Source organism: Megalops cyprinoides, chromosome 15 (assembly GCF_013368585.1).
Source record: "Megalops cyprinoides isolate fMegCyp1 chromosome 15, fMegCyp1.pri, whole genome shotgun sequence".
NCBI lineage: Eukaryota > Metazoa > Chordata > Actinopteri > Elopiformes > Megalopidae > Megalops > Megalops cyprinoides.
The window spans coordinates 29020631-29041549 of record NC_050597.1 but is presented as its reverse complement, the minus strand read 5'-3'; the positions used below and the strand labels follow the sequence as shown (position 1 = coordinate 29041549).

General features: G+C 44.3%; 1 protein-coding gene across 2 annotated transcripts; it reads right to left on the bottom strand.

Annotated features, from left to right (window-relative positions):
- Positions 1 to 297: 297 nt before the first annotated feature.
- On the bottom strand, positions 298 to 17070 carry slc25a28 (solute carrier family 25 member 28). Of its 2 annotated transcripts, XM_036546459.1 has the most exons (5): positions 16962 to 17070; positions 16541 to 16856; positions 6299 to 6527; positions 3804 to 3860; positions 2105 to 2640 (listed from the first exon to the last, which is right to left on the bottom strand). In XM_036546459.1, the coding sequence occupies exons 2-5, from the start codon at positions 16844 to 16846 to the stop codon at positions 2105 to 2107; spliced, it is 1128 nt and encodes a 375-aa protein (XP_036402352.1). In that variant the 5' UTR covers positions 16847 to 16856; positions 16962 to 17070. The 2 variants fall into 2 exon arrangements, with proteins under 2 accessions (XP_036402351.1, XP_036402352.1); XM_036546458.1 differs by having other exon boundaries at positions 298 to 2640; positions 16541 to 17070.
- Between the last annotated feature and the right edge of the window lie 3849 nt (positions 17071 to 20919).

Sequence of the window (20919 nt, the reverse complement as noted above, 5' to 3'; positions counted from 1 at the left end):
TTGTATCTTCCTATGTAGAGAAGAATAAATATCCAACCATTCAGTCTGGACAGTCTGTGGCAATGTTCTGGCCAGGTTGTATGGGCACTACAGAGCTACAGATTTTCTTTCATGACAGAGGACAGGCTTTAGAAAAAAAAAAGAAACATGAACCCCCTACAAAAATAACTCATTTCAATATAACACATCCCCTTCTAAATACCCTAAGAGAGCGTCAGTGAGTGTGAGTGAGTGTGCGTGTGTGTGTGCGTGCGTGCACATGCCTTTCGGGTGAAATGAAGACACGAAAATCCATGGTCCAGCTTGAGCAAGCAGCTTTCAGAAATCTACTGCTCCGATTTTATTGACAGCTGACAAGGGTTAGAGGGCAGGCAGACAAAAATCAATATGAGCGTTTCCATTCATGATCAACAAGCAGGTGCTTTAGTCATTGGCCATCACAATCCTGACACCTTTCCAAATGAGTCCTAGTGACATGGGCAGCCTTAATTGATAGGCACACTGGTCATACACACAACTCCTTCCCTGAATAAGCAATTTTGCCTGTAACCCTTCCCATGATCCCATGCTTCAAAGTTATTGAGGAAATGTAAGACTAAACAATGGAGCTTTGAATTCCCGCTGAGGTCTCGGTTATGTTCAATGCACCCATTTTTGTAAACCACTGGTTGAGACTTTAACCCAGAGGTTAACCACTGGGAGGAATTTTGAATTGCAGATTTAACTAACAGGCAAAAATAAGTGATTTTAGGCAAAAATCAACTTTCATACATCCACAACATTACATATTTGGTTTTCTGGTCTGATAGCAGTCGTGACATACAGTCCAGCAGCATCTCATCTTACATTCACTACTGTTCAACCTATCCACCTCACACCGGTTTCAGTGTGCTGACGGGGACCAATGTGTCAGGAATAAGTACATGAGCAGAACCAGACCTTTTGAGCCCGACTGCCCCACTCACTGATGCATAAATTAAAACCCGTTCTGACAGCACAGTCCTCACCGTGCATGCTAAACACGTGAATCTGTTTAAGGCCGGCCATTTCGCAACTTTGAAGGACCCCCTCCGCGGAAATGTGATATGACATGCCGCGGTATCACTGCCAACGGCACAGGAGTGACCGGCAGCGGTTACCCCTGCCACTGCCCAGCTTGCAGAGTTTTCATGGACGACCAATCCAGCAATGCTGCTGTCGGGACAATGTCCTGGCCAATCAGACACCATTAGACATGTTGCTCTGGACTGCACGGCAGGACAACACACTCTTACACTTTGGCTCCTTAGCAAAGGACCTTAACAAAACCTGACATTACAGTGGGTGGGGGTGTGCACAAAAGAAAATACCTCACTTCAAGGAAATCATCTTCCTACTGTCCCAAACGGTGTTACTGGATAACCCCCCGCCCCCCAACTCCCTCACCCCCGGTTCCGAACGGAATGAGCTGTGGTTGTCAACTGCCATGCAGAACTCATTTGAATAACAAAGGCTGCATTCTAATAAATTAAATTATACATCTTTATCTTGTATAAAAACTTCAGTTTACTTTAAAATAGGAATCGCTACCCGAAAATGCATACACAACCTTTTCAGTGCAATGTCATTCCTGATTCAAACTGCAGATGTGCCTCTTTTCCACATGCACCTCAGTGAGCAGGGACTTTCAAGTGGCCACACTATATAACAACTGAGCTCAATCTCAGTTATCTGTTCCTTAATGACTTATTGCTGTCTGACACACTTCAATTCCCTCCCTTGCAGAGCTCCTACCAGCGCGCGACAGAGCAAGAGAGACCCACAGTGCCCCCTTGTGGTAACCACAGGAAACACTATGACCTTTACGATTTAATTGCGAGAACTAAGTGCAGGGGTGCTGAGGACGCTTCAGGCTAAATTAATTTTTTGCACGTGTCCTGAAGCAGTCATGCTTGCCTGTTTGCTTAAGCATGTATGGAGCTCTTTTCATATTAAACTTTGTCTGAGAGGAAAACAGGGAGGGATTCTTTTTTAATTACTGTGCGTATCATTACGTTTTCTATTCAGTCCTGATCTGGCTCCGGTGCCCCCCTGCGGGGGGGGGAGGGTGTGGGAGGGGGGTTCGCTACTTCTCCCCGTCCCGCTCCCGTCTCCTCTTCTCGTGCTGGTGCTTGGTGATGACGTACTTGAAGAACTCGTAGACGGACCAGCTGATGGCCGTGGAGGGCATCTGGTAGATGACGCGGGCCTGCACGCCCTTGAAGTAGGCGGGCAGGCCGCCCAGCCTGTAGACCGTCCGGAAGGCGTGGGCCAGGCCCGAGATGTGTCCGCTCGAGTTGACCGAGTGCAGCGCTACCGCCTCCTGCGTGTTGAGCAGCGTCTTGCAGACGTCCAGCGGCGTGGTGGCCGCCGCCGCCAGCGCCCCCGCCAGCGCGCCCGACACCACGTGCGAGGAGGGGTTGTACTGTCTGTGCGGGTTGAGCGCCTCCTGCAGGTACTCGTAGGTCATGAAGTGCAGGGCCTGGAAGGGCACGTTCATGGTGAGCTGGGTGGTGTAGCTGCGGTAGAACGCACCGGCGCCCTCTTTCTGCCAGATGGCGGCAATACAGTCTAAAACGCTGCGGTATGGGGAGTTGTACATCTGCATCCTCTGCTTCACGACTGCGGGGGGGTCACAGGTGGCAGGCCAGGTGCGAAGCGCAGGGTGTTTTTTCCACACAAAGAGCCAGGATGTCCAGGGACCACAGGAGTATCAGAAGAAACAGAAAAAGAGAAAGAATGAACAAAGGACTAGTGCGCAGTCAAAACATGTGTAGCCCAGCTCTGCCACTTGACAGGGGAAGTGGTTGGATGTTCTTGAGGTTCTGTTAATGGCAGTGGATGTGGCTTTTTTCTTCCTAAACACATCAGATCAGATCGCTCCTCGAGGGGGAGCAGAGGGGCTCTGAGCGCTCAATGCCGCCCTCAGGGTTCAAAGCGGCCGCGCAGGTGTCCCGCCGGACCTCGGAAGTGCACCTGGGCTTGCGGGCCTCGACCCTGAGCGGCGCTGAGGTACTTGAGCCCCCCCCTGCTGACCCCGCCCAGCTGTCTGCCCGTGTCAACAAAGCGGTGCCGATTAGGCGGCGAGAGATGCCACGCGGCTGTTTGCTCCCGGAAGCTGCTCGGTCCCCCACCGTGCCCCCTGTGCTGACACCTGCCTGGCCTGATAACTACAGAGCTGCAGAGCCTACAAACACCGCAGATTTAATGGGCCATTATCCTAATTCAACATTTTTAATAACAGCCAATAATTTTAATGGGAGTGTATTCTGTGACTGAACTGTGAACAAATCCTTCATTTTTAACTTAACCACATTCCAAACAAATCTTTACTTTCAAGCATTTAAAACTAAGTACCGGGAAGTACAAATGTCAACACCTCTGATCGAGAAAACACACCAAGACGCACTTTTTCTTATTATGCAAGAGCTCCCCCAAAAGAAAGAACTGACAAGTGTACCTCACTGCTCCTGTGTGCGAGACACCACCACTGCTACAATAACTGAAAGTAACTTATCAAGGCTTTAGAAAAAAGATCTGAAAACATCTTAAGCAAGTTGGCGACAGAAAGTCAAACTCAAGGCAGCCTTGCAGAAATAAGCGGATATACCCACATAGAAGAATTTGGTGATTTTTTTTTTTAATGTATGTTGTTTTCAAAGTACTGTACAAGCCACAGCTTCTCCTCTTAGGCCTAATGCAGGGATGCTCACTGACAGGCTGCACTGTGCGTCCCGATTAGCTGGTTCTCCTGCATGTCAGTGAGTGCCGGGAGGGCGGTTTACCTTCGGCTGGGTTCATGGCGGCGTCGTGAAGCAAGGTGGCCACGCATCCGGCGGTTCCTGTAAAATAAACTCTTAGAGGTGAGACCTGGGTCCCTGCGGAGGGGGGCGGGGGAGGGGGAGGGGACAGGTGGGGGCAGCAGGAGAGACGCTGAGTCACAGCGATCAGGTGCAGCGGATTAAAATAAGGGCCGCGCGGCCAGGACCGCTCTGTCAGCGTTCTGTGGGATTAGCCATGGCCCTGGATACCTGGGAGGAGGAGGCACTTCGCGTCCTTAATACGGGGGGTGGAGAGAGCAACCGGAACCTTATAAAGAGTCCTCCATCGTTAGGTGGAGGGATAAACATGACATAAAAAAAATTCTAAGACTGCTTTAAACTTGCTTCAGCACAATACCTCTCTGTTTTTTCCTGTCTGTCATCTCAAACCAGCCTGCACAGGAACCTTTAGAGTGTGGCTCCAAAACAGGGTTAATAGTAAATATGAGGTGGGCCACGCCTTTCATCAGTGTAGTATGGGGATTTTGGGGGTAGGGGTTGGGGGGTGGGGGTGGGGGTGAACCGAAGCGCATAACCCGTGCCGAATGTACACACTTGAGAATAGCCCCCCAGGAGGAGAACTCCGGTACTTCATCTAGAGAACACGTCTGGAGTCTACTTACCCAACCTCCCCCTGACCTGAAACAAGAGGAGAGAAGACAGAGGAGAGAGGGAAAGAAGAGGCACATGAACTGTCAGTTTGACCAATGGGAGAGCCCTGCGGAAGCCCCGCCGCTCGCCCGAAAGCACGTCTGCACTGTCAACGGTCCCTTCTAAATCTCATCTTCAGCTACTTCCACTGGCGCCAAAGGAGAAGACTCTACAATCTGTTCACTTTACAGGAGCGGATCGGATGAGGAAGCTGCCTCAAACACAGAAATGTTATACTCTAGCTCTGGTTTCAGTCACCCCTGTTGTGAGAGGGGGAGGAAAGTGCTGATCAATATTATCAGGGTTTGGGGTGATCCCACTGAGACTCAAAATCATGCTGAGGGAAGCAAGTAAACGTGTTATTCATACAGTAAGGAACAAGGGTAATAGAGAGCCTTGGCCTAGTAGAGCAGCACTGTGTAGCACAGCACAACCCAAACAGTATGCAGTGAGCAGAGTTGAACAGAGGGTGGTGCAAAAGGCCAAAAACATTTTCCACTTTCACAGCCGACTGCGTATCACATTTCTCCAACAAGATGGTGTCCGTTCCGTCGGTAAAAAGACAGAGAAGCAAGCGGCTATTGGATTACTGTCTGCTCTTAGGCTGATTACAGCGTGCGGTATGAGAGTCAGCATCTGATTTAAGCATCTCAAAAATGTAATCTTGGGTTGCTGGGGCTGTGGAATGGCTGCTTGCTAGAGCGTCAGCCTTTGCTAGCTATCGAGAGCAGCGAATGCCTTTTGCAATAATCACTGAATGCAGTTAATACTTCAGAGCCATCTTTTCTCCATTATCTCCTGTCAGATCTCCATGGTACTGCAGAGCTGTCAGACCGCATAATCGGTTACCAGAGCTGCGTTTCCCTGGTCTGGACACAGCGGGTGCCAGACCGAGACAGAAAGATATACAGATAGATAGATATGGACAGAGAAACAGAGAGAGAAAGAAAGCCGAACTCTAAGGCTCGATCGAATCGTGGCCTAAATAAATCTTTGCCATCGAGAGAGAGGAAAAAAAAGACGAGTGCTGTTGAGGTTTTTGGTGCTGGCAAAGACACATGCCTTAAGGCAGCCGCTTTGGTTTATTTCTGGATTTGATGAGATCAGCAGAACGTTGCCAGAGGACGGAAGGCAGGCTGTCAAATGGCAGCCTGGGCAAATAAGAGCAAACGGAGAACCTGGTAAGATGGGCACTGTCCTAATCCGCCTGTAGAATAAATCTCTGCCCTTCCACTTTAGCGGGGGAACGGACCCAACACGGCAGAAATCCCGTAAGCCTGAGCTAAAGTACAAACGCATAAGTCAGGACACTTCAACTGCTGTATACGTGCTTTAGTTTCAGAATCACTTCAGCGTTCCAAACCATTTCAATAACTCACTTCCTTCCTTCTAGTCACTTCTATATAGACCCTAAGCAGCGTTCCCTTGATACTCAGTATGAGTTTACAGCTCTGCTTTCACCAGAGTGGAAAAAACTCTACTTCAGATAATACATTTTAGTGAAGACTTTACAAACACAAAAAAGGACATACTCAATAACACTGGTGACTAAACAAAACCCAACGTTTCAAACATCATTTTCCCTGGATACTCTTAGAGGTTCTGACAGAGGATCTCCAAGACCTCATTCACAATTACCGAAACAACATTCCCATGGGGACCCGTGATTGAATAAACACCTGGGAGCCAGGAAGACCCCGTTTCCCCTGAGCGTGGAGTCGGATCTGTGGTGTGCAATTGTGCGCGCGATTGTGTGTGTGTGTGTGTGTTTGGCCTTCAGGGGAGGGGGGGGTGGGGGGCAGCGGTACCGTTCGCCACATGGCTGTTAGCTCCGGGGTGGATGACGTCGCTCAGTTTCTTTTTAAGCGTCTCATAGCAGGCGAAGTAGAGCGCGTGGGCCGGCCCCGCCCCCACCGCCGTGACGTTTAAGCCCCGCATGGGCCTCCAGATGCCCTCCGTCCGGACGATGCGCCACAGGGCGTCCATCACGTTGCGGTAGCGCGCCGCCGGCTCCGGCTGCAGGCTCTGCATGCGCGTCTGCGAGGGAGAGAGGGACGCGGTCAATGCGCATGTTATGTCACTCTGCCTTTCGTTGAACTTGTACGTCTTTCTTCCTGGTCACGCTGTAGCAACACAAGAACCAATCTGTCATGCCAGTGGAGCAGCCTGAATTGAATTGAACTGAGAGAGAGAGAGGGGGAGAGGAAAGAGAGGAAAGGCAAAGGAGAGAGAGGAGGGAGAGAGGGAGAGAAGGGGAGGAGAAGAGAGAGAGTGTGTGAGACAGTGAGAGAATAAGAGGGAGAGTGAGGGAGGGGATGGGAGGACAGAGGGAGAAAGGACCTGTTAGAGGTCACCCAGGACAGAACAGACACTGCAGGCCCTGTACCCTGAGTGTTGAATTCCCGGAAGCAAAGTGCAGAGGGGCACAAGGTCACAGAAGCACATAATCTGACTTCCTCTAAGTCGCTTTCCTTCTGAGCCCTGCAACCTACTCCAGCACACAGCAACAGCAGCAGTGCCTCACAGAGGGACAGGGTCCAGAGTTCATGTTAGCACTGCTACTTCAGTATTGATTTCAGAAATTTACCTATTGTTGCAGGGTCAGTTCACCTCTCTAGGGAGAAAACGGTTTTATCTTTTCTGGGAAGTCCAGGCACGTCTGCTGCTGCTCAGAGAAACAGCTGCTTGTGAAAGAGGGGACTCTCCCCACACAGAGCCCTGACTGCGCCCTGCCAAGTGACTACTCCGAGGAGTCGGCCTCACCGCACCAACATGCCGGAGAAAGCGTGCTGTGTGAGGGAATTCCCGCGCTTCAGATATAGGGGCTGAAATTAGGGCAGTGTGGACATGCTTTACCCAATTCCCACACTTCAGGGGGTCTAAGGCGATGTGGACATGCGTTACCCTAAATACACTAACCCCCGCCACACACACACACACACACACACACACACAGGTAAATCAATTGCTGTCACTCTGAACTGCAGTCTGCCGATGTGGCAGCTGCTTCGGCCTGCTCCTACCACGGGCTCCATTTTGACCGCTCCTCCCTGTGGGTGAACAGCATCTCAGAAATGCAGCTGGCAGTGAATCACGGAGGCAGCCACGGGGTGGAAAAGGGTCACGCAACAAAAAAAAAACAGAAAAAACGGACTTTGCCTGGAAAAACAATGCCTGGCTTTAACCATTGACCGCAGTTAAAAGTTCTATATCTGTGAAGATCGATATCTGAGTTTTGTACAGTCAATTTGTTTTTTTACAATCAATTTTCCCCACATGTGCCATGGTCTTCACCATGTGACATGCCTGATAAGACACATCTGTTTCCCCACAACTCTGCTTTCTTTAGATTTTTTCCCTTCTGTCTTCTCAGGTGTAGGGCACAAATGTTTGAGAGCGGTTAAGCTATTGTACACACTCATGCCCGATGACATACCAGTTTAAAGATCAAAGTTTTGGATCTGCAGGAAACATGTTTGACATTTCTCAATAAGATGATATTTTTCAAATAATCTTCTCAGAAGGAGGGAAAGAAGTGACAAATGTGGACAGCTCTGAGATTTTGCTTGATTATTCAAAATTTCTGTTTGCCAGGCTCAGATGTTTGATCTAATCCGCGAGCAACCTGTATAATTTAAGGGTTTTAATTCTGCCACAGCTTGCGTCTTTTGCTTATGAAACGTTCATACTAAAGCTTGAAAATGGCATAACATGCACATGGACGGTGATGAAGCCAAAGCTCTCCAGCTGACTGATGCGAGCAGACACGCCGTCTGCATGCTCGCTCGTCACATGACTGAGGAGCGAGGCATTCTAAATGCACTGCAGTGCCATTAAACCTGCAGCAGGGCCTGAGAACTCCCTCACACACACACAGCGTTTCACTGTGGTCACACAGCCCACACGCCGCACGTGAAGCTGGTGTGTGACCGTGACAATCCCAGTAAAGCACACAACTGCATAGGTGCAAAACAATCTTGTGTGATTTTATAGAGCTGAAGGGGCCACAAAAATGAACAGTCAACAGGATCACTGAAGTGCTCAAGCAAAATAAAGTGTTCCTTTTCTGTGAAGACATAGCTCTTCAGATATTGATATATGCTGTTCAAGAAATTAAACCAGCTATCAACAACCAGCTATTTGTTTTGTGTAATTGGTCCATGTCTATCCTATTATATTTTAAACATTCCAGGGAAACTGGAAAGCTTGAGAGCATCTGTACTACAACAGAATTCTTCTCTTGCAAGATTTGGCACAAAAGAATGAGACCCAAAAAAAAAAAAGCGTTTACAGTTACCAATCACCCTGAAATTTTTCACTAGGCCTAGTGTATTAACTGTACACCAAAACAAAATGAAAGTCTGGAATTCAGCCATCTATAAACCAACACAAAGACAGACAATACCGGTACCAGAGGTGTGGAGTCCAAACGCACAGGAAAATTTACCGAATTTTACCAAAAAATCTGGAGGGCTGAGGAATGCTTTAATTAGAAAAACGTGTAGCACTCGTCTTGATGTGCTTCCACAAAGAAGGCAGCCACCACATGAAAGTCACGTGGACTGTAGATAAGGGGTCAAGGCTGCAGCCATGTGCCTCCCCAGCTTTACGCTCGCTGGTTAAACTGTTCTTTATCGAGCGAGAATGGAATGTGTTGGCTTGCACTATGAGTCAGGCTTGTAAGTCCATGTGGATATGAGCGTCTGCCCGGTGACTGAATGACAATGTTGCTTTACACACAACCTCCAAACAGTGCAGAACATGAAGGGGTTTGTTTCTCTCCCTGGTGTAAAGCAGCAGTAAGGTGTGAGAGTGACTCCTGTATGTGCGTGCGGGGAGCTGTATTTAACACTAAAAGGTGTAAAAGAACTCTGATCCACCTTGAATGTGTATGTGTGAGAATGTACCTGTGTAAGATGAGAGTGTGCGCGTGTATATACATATATAGACAACATCAGACAGAGCAGTACAATCTGCTTTTCAGTGTGATTGTCTAGTCCACACTCAAAAAAGTGAACTTTGTATGTTGTTGAACTAAATAAATGCACCTATACCCAATGTAATTAATATATCTGTGTTAGCTTTTTAAACCTAGTCCACTTTAGTAGGTTTAACTTAAACTGAAGACTTGTTAAAACCACAAAAGCCGCTGATTTCATACAACGTAACAGTGCTGAGTGAATTGCACAATCAAAACGGTACATTATAAGAATGTCCTAAATGAGCTCCCGTAGGACAGACGTTACCCAAGCTCAGCAGCTCGCTGGGAGTTACCTGCAGATCATTACCCATAATGCCTAGCATGCACCAATTTTGTTGAAATTAAAAACGCTGTTTAAATTGAAATTGATAATATTTCTTAAGTTCTGTGTGAGTATTTTGCTTAAATCCAAACTAACAAAATGTTGTAATCACTTCAATTAATCTAACACTGATGAGTTAAGTCACTTTAGTTGTTTTTACTAATACTATTTGGATGCTACTCAACTCAGTTTCGTGGAAATTGTTGACTGGATTAAGTAAATCCAACAAATTATTTTTCTGAGTGCAGGCTGTGAAACTGTCCTGCAACTTTCACATAGGAGGGATGGGATTCTCTGCAACGGCTTGCTTCTTCATTTCTGATCTTGCTCATTTTCACTTCATTTCTCCTGAGGACTTTTGTCCGAAGTCGTTCATCAACTTTTTAAAAAAAAAAACCCCTCAGGATTTCTGTGTATAACATCCCATCTCCCCTTTTCTTATTTCATGTGTCCAAAGAGCACAGGCATTCCAGTCTTCTCTGGAACCATGCTGCTGCCCTGCCCAGTTCCAGCTGTGCAGTGGGGACAGTTAAAGTGGAACGTTCAACTGCCTGAAGTAGAGCCAGTGTCATAGCTTACAACTGAAACAAATGACATCTCCCTGTGAAAACTCATGTGAACGACTAAAATGTGCTTGTGGAATCCTAATGCCGCTCCACCATAATAACCAAACTCTCTGGGTTGACTCGGCAGCACAGATGCCAGGACCTTTGTTACTGGGAAAGCTGGCAGGGAAGATTATTATGGAAAATTAGATGATTCACCCACACAAACAAGTGTAAGGGACTGTTGCTCACAATGACAGGCCTGCAGACCTTAGTGCATCTAAATGATCGGGCAGGAGCTCTTGCTGACAAGGAACTAGACTAGTCAATGTATGCTGTGAGCCACAACTGCCAAGTGATCCAGGAACAACAGCTGAACTGTATGGATTCACACAGACCAGAGAGTGCTACACAACACGTCAATCACTTTCCAGACAAATTGAGAAGAACCATGTAAAGCCTTACCTGGGGGGTGTTGGGGTGTGGGTAAAATTCAAAAAAAAAAAAAAAAAATTAGCAACCCCCACCTCCCAGCTGGCAACTGTGGAACAGTCACTCCAAGGACAAATGCTCCTTTTGGAATGAAATTTAGCTGATTTTCTCCATTCCAGTGGAATGGAGGTCTGTTGCTTGCGTAGGCATTTCTGTTTTTGACCCACTGTTTTTGCTCCCTAGCATAGCCCAACATGTAATCATCTGGTCTGCATGCATTTTAAGGACTCTGCTCAATTTTCTCTAGCCATCAAGGCTGAATACCACAGGGTCTTGAATGCATTGTAAATACACCTTGGTTAACTGTCTGGCTAAACTGTAAGGGTATACTACTTGCATTGTTAGCTTACTTACCCACAACTTTTTGATTTATGGGAAATTACATTCTATTTCAAATTAATAGCAGCTTTTTCACCAACTAACCATTGCAGAGCTTTGATGTTTGGCGCATAGGCAGGTCACATGACCACCCTTTAGTCTCTGATTTACAACTGGTGTGGTCACATGTTAAAGCAGCCATATACATGTATAGTTATAGCCATTTCTAAACTCTCTAAACACATTACTGCACAGACTGTAACCACGGCAAAGATAAGGGGTATGACTCTTATCGTCTTTCTCTCTCTGCCTCTGACATAACCATTTGAAGTTCCAAAGAGTTTCATAATGTTACTGCTGTTATTACCAATGTTAGCAAAGATACCACTTTGATAAGAGTTGGCCCTTCAGACATCAAGTGGGTTGTATCATTGGCTATACTGCACTTATATGCAAATATATGCCAAATTGATGAAAGCATTCCACTTGCTTTCTTTAACTCATACATTTCACTTCCAACAGGTTCATATTTTACATCCATTTCATCAATCAAATTAACCTCGCTCAGAGAGTAATGTGGCTGTAATGCGCATAGCATGCATACACGGGAGTAAATGAAACTTCCCCTCTTCTGTGACTTACACAATCCCCTTGCACGGTTATCCAGTGGCACTACACGCTCACAGACAAACACATCCAATGTACCTACAGCATGTCAAGCTCCTGAATACTTTGGAGTATCTTTGGGCCTGGAAGATTGCAGGTGCATGCAACTGTTCATTTACTTATAACACTTCAAATAGAAGTTCGCCACACCTCCGTTTGATCAACACCATGACACTGAAAATAACATGAAACCAACAGCTCCCAGGAAGAGCAGGGAGGAAGGGACAGAAAATCAGCACGACAAACTTTAGCTAGTTGGAATCAGCACAGAAGGGCTTCCATTTCCATTGCGAAAGTTGAGTGCTCCTGTCGACCAGGACCCCATTACGACTACAAAAATAACCCGCCAGTTTTACTGGCTCATAGGTAGCTGACATTTGCTACCTATAAAGCAAGTCTTGACTCTAGATTGGGACTCGCCCAGTCTTCTGAAAGTTCACTACCCACACAAGTACCCACCCCTGCTCAAACCGATGCCCATATTTACCCAGCTAGTGGCATGAGTGCCTTACAGATCAGGTCAGGAAAACCAGTGTGGTGCAAATGATTTAAGCACAGTCTCATGCAGGACAGAGAGATGTACCACTGATTGGCATACGTGCATGATTTAACACACAGGGCCACTCTTAAATCGCTAGGTACTAGCAGCACAGGTGTTCTGTAAGACGATCTTGTCCTGACAGACAGTGTAGACTGTATACTGGTCTGTCTGAGAGTTCATGGAATTCATATGCAATATCGTATAAAAGAAGCACGCAGACACCAGCAATAATCCCCTACGAAAATGAAATACGTTGTAGTTTATTGAGAAATACATTGTTCACCCACAGAATATATTGTAAATACATTTACGATAGATTAAGACAAAGCAGAAATACTACAATATACCAAAACTGAAGTAAGTAAACTAAGTGACACATTTTCAATATATTGACTGAGCTAAAGTATATATTCTCAGATATATTTAATACATTATTTTCTGTATACTGCCGCATGTAAAGCAAGCTTGCAGTGGTTTCAGCATGTTGCCTTTTTAGGAGTTGCTGCCATAAAAGGAGTTGCTTGTTATTTACAGTCAGAAGTGCTAACACAAAAGAAGGAGTTTGCTACTTGCAAAAACATGGGGAAGTGCAATGACCACAGCAACAAAAGCCATCTTCCAGTTACACCATACTGAGGCCAAGCTACTTTTTATGCTTCCCGGGCGTACTTATGAGCTCTCAAACAGATCACTGTAGGTACTGTGCTGTCAGGAAACAATGCTGTTAGTGATGAATGTAGCAGCAACATCACCTGAAAGCTTTACATTCTAGCCTGTTCCCTCAAAAAAGAAAAGAAAAACCTAGAACCTCCAACCCTAATGGTAAACCTTACTGAGTTACTCCATGGACTGTGTTGGGGTTGATTTAGCATGTCAGCCTTGGAATGATCAACATTTTTCTCCTTTGAGAAAGCATACCATTCCTGATTTGTAAGGCATTAGCCATATGACAGTCATTAATTACTGAATGAATACCAAAATACTAGCTCGCATCCAGAGCTCCCGCCTTTGAACAAGGTTGAATAGAGGGTCTGTATACATTACTCTCATTAGCCACACTGTACATTTGCAAAGGCTGGGTTCAGTATGCCAGGCCTTTATCCAGTTACCTGCCCGATGGAAAAGGGCAGCTGTGTCACAGCACATGAATTTTAAATAGCCCTTCAGAAACACCCTGTAAAATATGTGCACTTTGATGCAGAGCAAATGCTATGAAATCACTGCAAGCGGCCTACAGTTTTAGAATCACGAAAGGAAATTTCCCAGCTTTGGCTGTTATGCTGTTATTGAAGTAACAGCACTCAGAGTAAACATAAGGTAGACGACTAAATCATCACAGTTCCAGCACGCTCATTTAGAAATGAGGAAGAAGAGGGTTTCAAGGGAAGGAAGAAGTTCAAGGCCTACAGTTCAGCAGAAGGATTTCCTCCTGAAAAATAAGTAAAAAAGGGCAATAACATATCTTATGAAAGGTCACCTTTTTAGCTATTTAAAACTGCCTTCATGAAAACAGTAAAAAATACTACTGCAGATAATCAACTGACAACCCACCACTACTGTCTGTTCATTGACTCAGCCAGCTAAGCCAAAGCCTAAATATAACGTGCTATCTGACAATGCAAGATGTCATTTAGGATGACAATATGCCTGCCTTAAAAAGTACAGGGCAGGGGGCAATACAAACTCGTTCACGTTACCATTACAAAGTTTGTGTGTTAATACCTAGTATGTACAACCAAATACTGCCCCTGAGTTTCACTGCCTCAACGAAGCTAACAGGATCCTTGGTGCCTTTTAATATTGGCGCACTGCATGTGCATCGTGGGTATGCCCAGCAGCTGTGGGAGACATGGATGACCAGCACCTCCATTTCGAGGGCACTTAACTCCAACAGCAACAGCTGACTACACTCAGGACAATGCAATAAAAACAAGTAGCAAAAATGTTGCTCATATGGGGGAACTCAGCATTAGTGGAGCTACCAGCTCTTCAAATAATAGATCCACCCTTTGAGAGCTAAAACTGAGGTAAAACTGATATGGAAAGCATATGAAGGTGAATTTTTCCTTAGCTGTGAAATTTAAACATTGCCTCTCTGTCTTATAATTCCGTTTGCATCAACCAGAACAAAATAAAACAGGAAGTTAAAGTGAAGCAATGTCATTACATATAGCTTTACGTGTAGGATTTGGGGAAGATGTCGTTTCGGTTAATGCCCCGTTCACGCAACACAAGACGAACTGTACTGAAGTAATATTTTTTTTTGAAATAGAGTAACCTGTTGCGCTAGGTTTACCCTCTACTTTCGTTTAAACGTACATTACTTTCATAGGAAAAGCCTGCAATCTCGCCTTTCCAAAGAAAACCTTTAATTAAGGCACAGACAACTGTTATTGCGCTTTAGCTAACGCTTTCATCACAGTAAATCATGTGATTTGCTCGACAAATTGCATGCCGTTTAACTTCTAATCCCCAACGTCCTGAGACACATTTACTGTAAACACTGCACCTTTGCCTTCGCCAACATGCTAAGTAATGTAATTACAGACTGCGTAGGGAACAAAATAAAGTTCTTTCAGTCCCGCCGTACTACATTTGCACAACTTTGCTTCATAAATTAAAGCTGAAACGATGTCTAATATGATGCAACAACACATTAGCTAGTTAGCATTGTTTGGTTGGCCTGTCAACTGAAACATTTTTTAAACGTGTGAGTACGCTTACTGTAGGCAACGTAGCTAGCTAACACACACACACACACACACACACACACACACACACACTCAGAGAGAGAGGGGGGGGGGGTATGCTACACATCGTGGCCATGTATGTTTTCTGCAAAGAGATGAATAAAATTAACTTACAAAATGCAATCTACTCACTAACGTTGGCCCTTCGCAGAAAGCGCCTTAGCAATGCTGGCAGTTGGGCAGAAGTGCGGTGCAGTGGTAAAGGAGCGGGTCTGGTAACCGAAAGGTTGCTGGCTTTATTCCCCGCTGGGGTACTGCCGTTGTACTATTGGGCATCGTACTTTACCCACAGCTGCCTCAGTAAATATACAACTGCATAAATAGATAAAGTTGTAACCTGTGAAGTCGCTCTGGATAAGAGCGTCTGCTACATGTCAAAAATAATTTAAAAAATAATAACAATAATAACAATAAAGTTGGCTGCGCTGAAGAGTGTACTCACCTAAACTGACCGCAGGCCCAGCAGGCAAAGAGGATTTATATAATGTAGTGCTCGCTAGCTAATGTTAGCCGCTACGCATCCTCCCAAACAGCCACCAGATTAGCGTCGCCAATAAGGGTTAGCTAAAAGAGGAGGCACATCTATTTGGAAACCAGCGATACGTCAACTTTTAAACACTGGTAAAAGTAAATTACCAACAGGCAAGGTCGACAGTTAGCAAGGAATCTTGCCGATTGGGACAATCTGGGTGACAATTTGTGGACTAGGTAACGCTTGGGAAGTGCTGAGAGGGTAACGTTAGCTAGCTAGGCGCTTTTCTGAGCAGCTGGCCAACTAGCCGACGACCCATGACATCCTGCTTGCTAACGATTAGCTAACGCTATAGCCAGCTAAAACAACTTCAGTTTTGACATCTGGAGCAAGTTGAAAGCAAGCTAACGTTAGGGAGTACGCCACTTTTCCAAAACATGTCTGATGGCGTGAATTGCACCATAGCTCAACCAGGTAACGTTAATGTTTGCTAATTTACAAATGCTAGTCTACACAACGCACGAGTTTTTTTTTGTGAGCGAGTAAAAGTTAGCTAGCTAGCTAATGTAGGCCAAGTTGATCTAACGTTAACGTTAGCAAGGTGACAGCAACTAGCCAAGTAACTAATCCTAAACATATTAAGCTTTAACGCGGATGCATGCTGCTGGTCCTCGAGTCTTATGCGGGCTAGCTAGCTTCAAGTAGCTTGCAGCTAATTGATGAATACAGCCGTTACTCTTGTCACGACAAACTTTTGCTAGTTGGGAAGCTAACAATTTTACACTTTGTGGAGGCAATGATGTTAGCAGGATAGCTATCCAACATGCGGTATGATTGACCGTTTTCGACCTTGCCAGACAACTGACTCAATCTATAGACATGTCGTTAGCCAAGTGGACGGCAGACTGCCTTCCACACAATTAGCTAGATTTATTCAGAGAAATTTTCTTGCTAACCGCTTACCTTGACACAGTCGATTGGAAACATCAAACAGTGTTCCATGATCCCTGCGACGGCTCCAGCAAGCATGTACGTAGTAGTGGACGCTCCCTGTGGCAGACCTTCATAGTCTGGTTCAGAGATTTCGAGGGCCTCCGGAGGGCCGTGCATTTGAACAGCCTGAAAGTCCGACTCCCCTCCAATCCGAGGAGATAGGCTTCCGACAATTCCCTCCGGAACACCCCAGAATCTGCCACCGATCCATCGAATCTCTGCACCGGCCGAAGCTCCTGCGACCCCGCCGTCCCCACCCGGGGTTTCCGCTGACATCCGCCGTCTCCTAACAAAACCATCCGCTTCCATTAGGGAACCAGATTTACAGTCTTTATCAATCAGCGTCACTTTCTAAATATTGTATTTAAATTTTTTATTTGTATCTCATTACCCGCCTCTGATGTTTCCCCGTTCCAAAACCACCACCCCCTCCTCCTCCCGCCTCTTGCTCCGGGAGGGCAGATATGTAACCAGAGGAGCAGGCCTTCGTACGCAGCTGAAAAAGGTGGCAACCATGAAAAAAACTTGGCCAATATGATTGGTTGATAAGAGGGGGACTGACTTGGTACGTCACGGGATTGTCACACATCATTCGATACTTTACCTGCTAATCAAAGGAATCAGATACCATTGGACTAACATTAGTTACTTAAATATTCATAAGTATTAGGCGGCAATTAAAGCTTGAAAATCAACTCGAGGCCTTTGGAAACTCGGGTGCTGTATACCGTATCGGGTGTTATATGCCGTAAAATACTGTCTTTAGATGTAAGCGTTAGACCCGCATTTTCATCCTTCCTCTTTCCACATGTTAAATAGTAAGGATAACATACAGTTTTCTCTGCCGAAGATGGCGAATTTTGGAAATGCGTGCGAAGTGTCTGGCACACATAATCACATTGGTCATATGAGACCTCGACTGTGTCCAAATGGGTCTGCGCTCCAATGCAATACGACACACCCTGCGTGAACACACTAGTAAGAAAAGTATCATGGTAGATGGTAGATGGTATCAAAGATGCTATAGGTGCTAAATTCTTGTTACTACGACTCGAGATACATTACGTGTTGGGTGAAGTCAGAAACAACTGGGCAGTGGGCACATGGCACGAGTGAAATTATCGGACGAAGAACTAGCTACTGACAGACAGGTGTCCTTTTCATCGATTATATTATAATATATTTTATTAATAATAGCCTTGTTATATTTTATTCCTTCTAAATGAATGGTTCATATCCACGGTGGAAATTTACTCTTGTTTTTTGTTGTTAATTAACCTGAATTAATTAAAAATGCAACCTGGCCCGTACTAGGGGTCGTTGCAACAATACTGTTTTCACAAGTCATGCAGTTTTACAACTGAAATTAATGGAAACGTTTATAGCAATACATATGGATAATTTTCCTATAATTGAGTAGATGACACCGAATTATATACTAAATAAAATATATACTATGGAAAGTATATGACTTTAAATATTTCAACCATAAAAATAAATACACCCCACCAGAAGGGTGGTAGTTTGAAAACAATATACAACAAAAAAGACGAATCAAGCAAAACCTCTTGTTTTACACAGAAAACCTCCATACTGTGACATATTGGACATGTTGAAACTGTACCAAAATTTCAATATCAAAACAGCAAAGCTCTTAGTGAACTTTTCATATAATGTATGCTTTGTAACTTAAAACTAAAATAAAAAATAGCAAAAAGGTGTGTGTCAGTACAAATTAGTTGAAGAAAACTGTTACCTTAACATTCAGTTCATCAAAGATCTTTGGAATGACCTGACAAGGTTAAGGGTATGTTTATATTCACAGCTGTTTTTGAATTCTGCAGTTAACACTAGAGTGTGAGTGTGTGATGTCACAATTTCCTCATAGAGTAATTGAGGTCAGAGTGTAAAGGTCATGACCTCTGTGCAAAAGTAAACCCTAAATTGTTCTCCCGCATTCATTCTTTGCTTTAGTTTTCTTCTCGTTCAAATATAATGAAGTGGTTTGATCCATCATACGATCCAGACACTACTACCATCACACTACTTAATTTTGATTCTGTTGCTAGTGATCTCACCAATACAGTACTACAGACTTGTCAATCACTAGCATCAGCTCAGAGCGGACATTGTGCTGATAAGATGATATATATTTGGTCAAGATGGGCTGAAAAGAAACACAGATGATTAGATTAAATCAACCACACGACATAGGCTGGAGAGGATCTTAACAGCACCTGCTCTAAACTGATGTCTTTGAAAAAGCAGATCAGGTGTTATTCAATGAGGCTTCTGGCAGAGCTATTAATCTTGCTCCTTCCTGCCCAGCATACAGGTTACACAAAAGCAAAACTTCAGATAAGCATAGTGTTAACTTGTGTCAGAGAATTCAAAGACGAGAGTGATTGACATTCCTTTCACATTTTTCTTGCATATGTGAACCGCAATCAATGGCTTTTATTTTCTTTGAAGCCACTCATCAGCAAGTCCCTTGGTCCACAATGAGCTGCAAAAACAACAGATGAGTACATCTAGAAAGGCAGAGTACCACCACCTTCCTGCCAAATGGTGTGAATTACACATATGAGCTTTAACGCAAACAAACTCAAAACATAGAAGAAACCTGAAATGAAAAGTGAGTAAACAAGACAAATCGATTAATTAATTCTCAACATTAAATATTTTGTGTCAAAGCTACAATACAAAATGCATGTAGTTTAAATTGATAAAATGACTTGTTGACTAACTATGATTTCATAATGTGAGCAAGTTCATGAATGTCATTCATTTCAGTTATTATTTTTTGTTTGCTACATGGATAGAGGATGTTCACAAGAACAGAACCACTGTGTCATATGTAGCAAGCGATTTAGCTGTTAATGTTAGTAAGAATTCAGAATAGCACATGACATTGTGAAATGCATGATTCCATTCAGAGTGATCATTGACTCTCGCATTCTGCTCTGCCATTGGAGCTGCCTGTGTGTAGCACCACTAGCGGCTTTCACTGTGATGTCATCAGTTGCTAGCAACTGCCAGCTGCTCCGGTCGTAACTGGCTGGAACACAGTGTCTGGGACAGGAAGTAGTAAGAACGAGTCTTTCCCCAAGGACAAAAGGAAAGGTCACATAAATTAAAGAGTCTGAAGAAAGTAAATGGTAAAACAGTCCCTGCTTTTCTGTTTTTGTATTACGCTGGTTTTACATAATTAATCATTGGTTCTCTGTGTTTGTGTTGGGCTGTTTCACCTGCTGTATCACAGAGATAAAAGAAAAACAGATTATAAGTTGAATGTCTCACCCAGCTACTTAGGAAATACAGTGAAGCGTGACAAGATATAAACTTCATGTAGTCTGTTACACATCCTTTGTCCTCACTGATTGTACATGTTGGCTGTTTTAAGAAACAATTACTGACTGTTGATATGCCACTCTTATTTATAGGTCTAGCCTTGTGGGGTGTGGGGTTGCCGTGCTTGGGGTTGTCCTATTTTAAATATGATCCATATTTGATATGTATTTATAAAAAAAGAAAAGATTTTTTCACACAGTACTGCCCAATGCATGCAAAGAACAATATGTAATCGATGGACACAAGCACAGCGATCTGGTTCCAAGACAACAGCAACAAAGAGCTCAGAAGACATGCCTTCCTTGTTTTTCCTAAAACAAGATTTTCCTCCTGTTAAAGAGATCATGAGGTACTTTTTTGATTGGTTTAGGCTTTTGCAAACATTGCTATAATGACAAGGTCAATTCATTTGCTTTGTCAAAGAGATTAAAGGCTTGGCTTTGCCAACAGCTGCTAAGTGCATAAATCAAGAAGGAAGTTTACATATCTTACTAATAAGTCATAATCTTTGATTAGTGTAAACAGAATACTATGTTCTTTTGTAATTTTCCTCAAGACTGGCTACACTAGATGATATAGAACAGTGGAGAGTGATGTCATAGAACAGTGATGTCACAATGGTGCAATGGCACAAAGCCACAGAGCAAGAACTGTGTTTTCTAAAGCAGAATTAATTTCTGTTTCAACTACATGACAACAAATTAAATGGATAGTCCACTTAAAACCACAATTTGATAATCATTCTCTTGTCTTTAAAGTAGTACAGAGTGGTTTCTGGGTGTTCTTTATTCCTCGAAATCTGTCAAGATCCAAGATGGTGAATAATTTGAGCTGCTTGCTTGCCATAGCGTTAGAACTGCCCAAAGAAACTAATAGCAGACAGAAAACCATGGAAATTTGAACCCAGTGAAGCAATCATAACAAATTACATTTATTTGCAGGATACATCCTATGTTCTCTAGATACATGATACCACACTTCAAAGAGTGGCCATACTA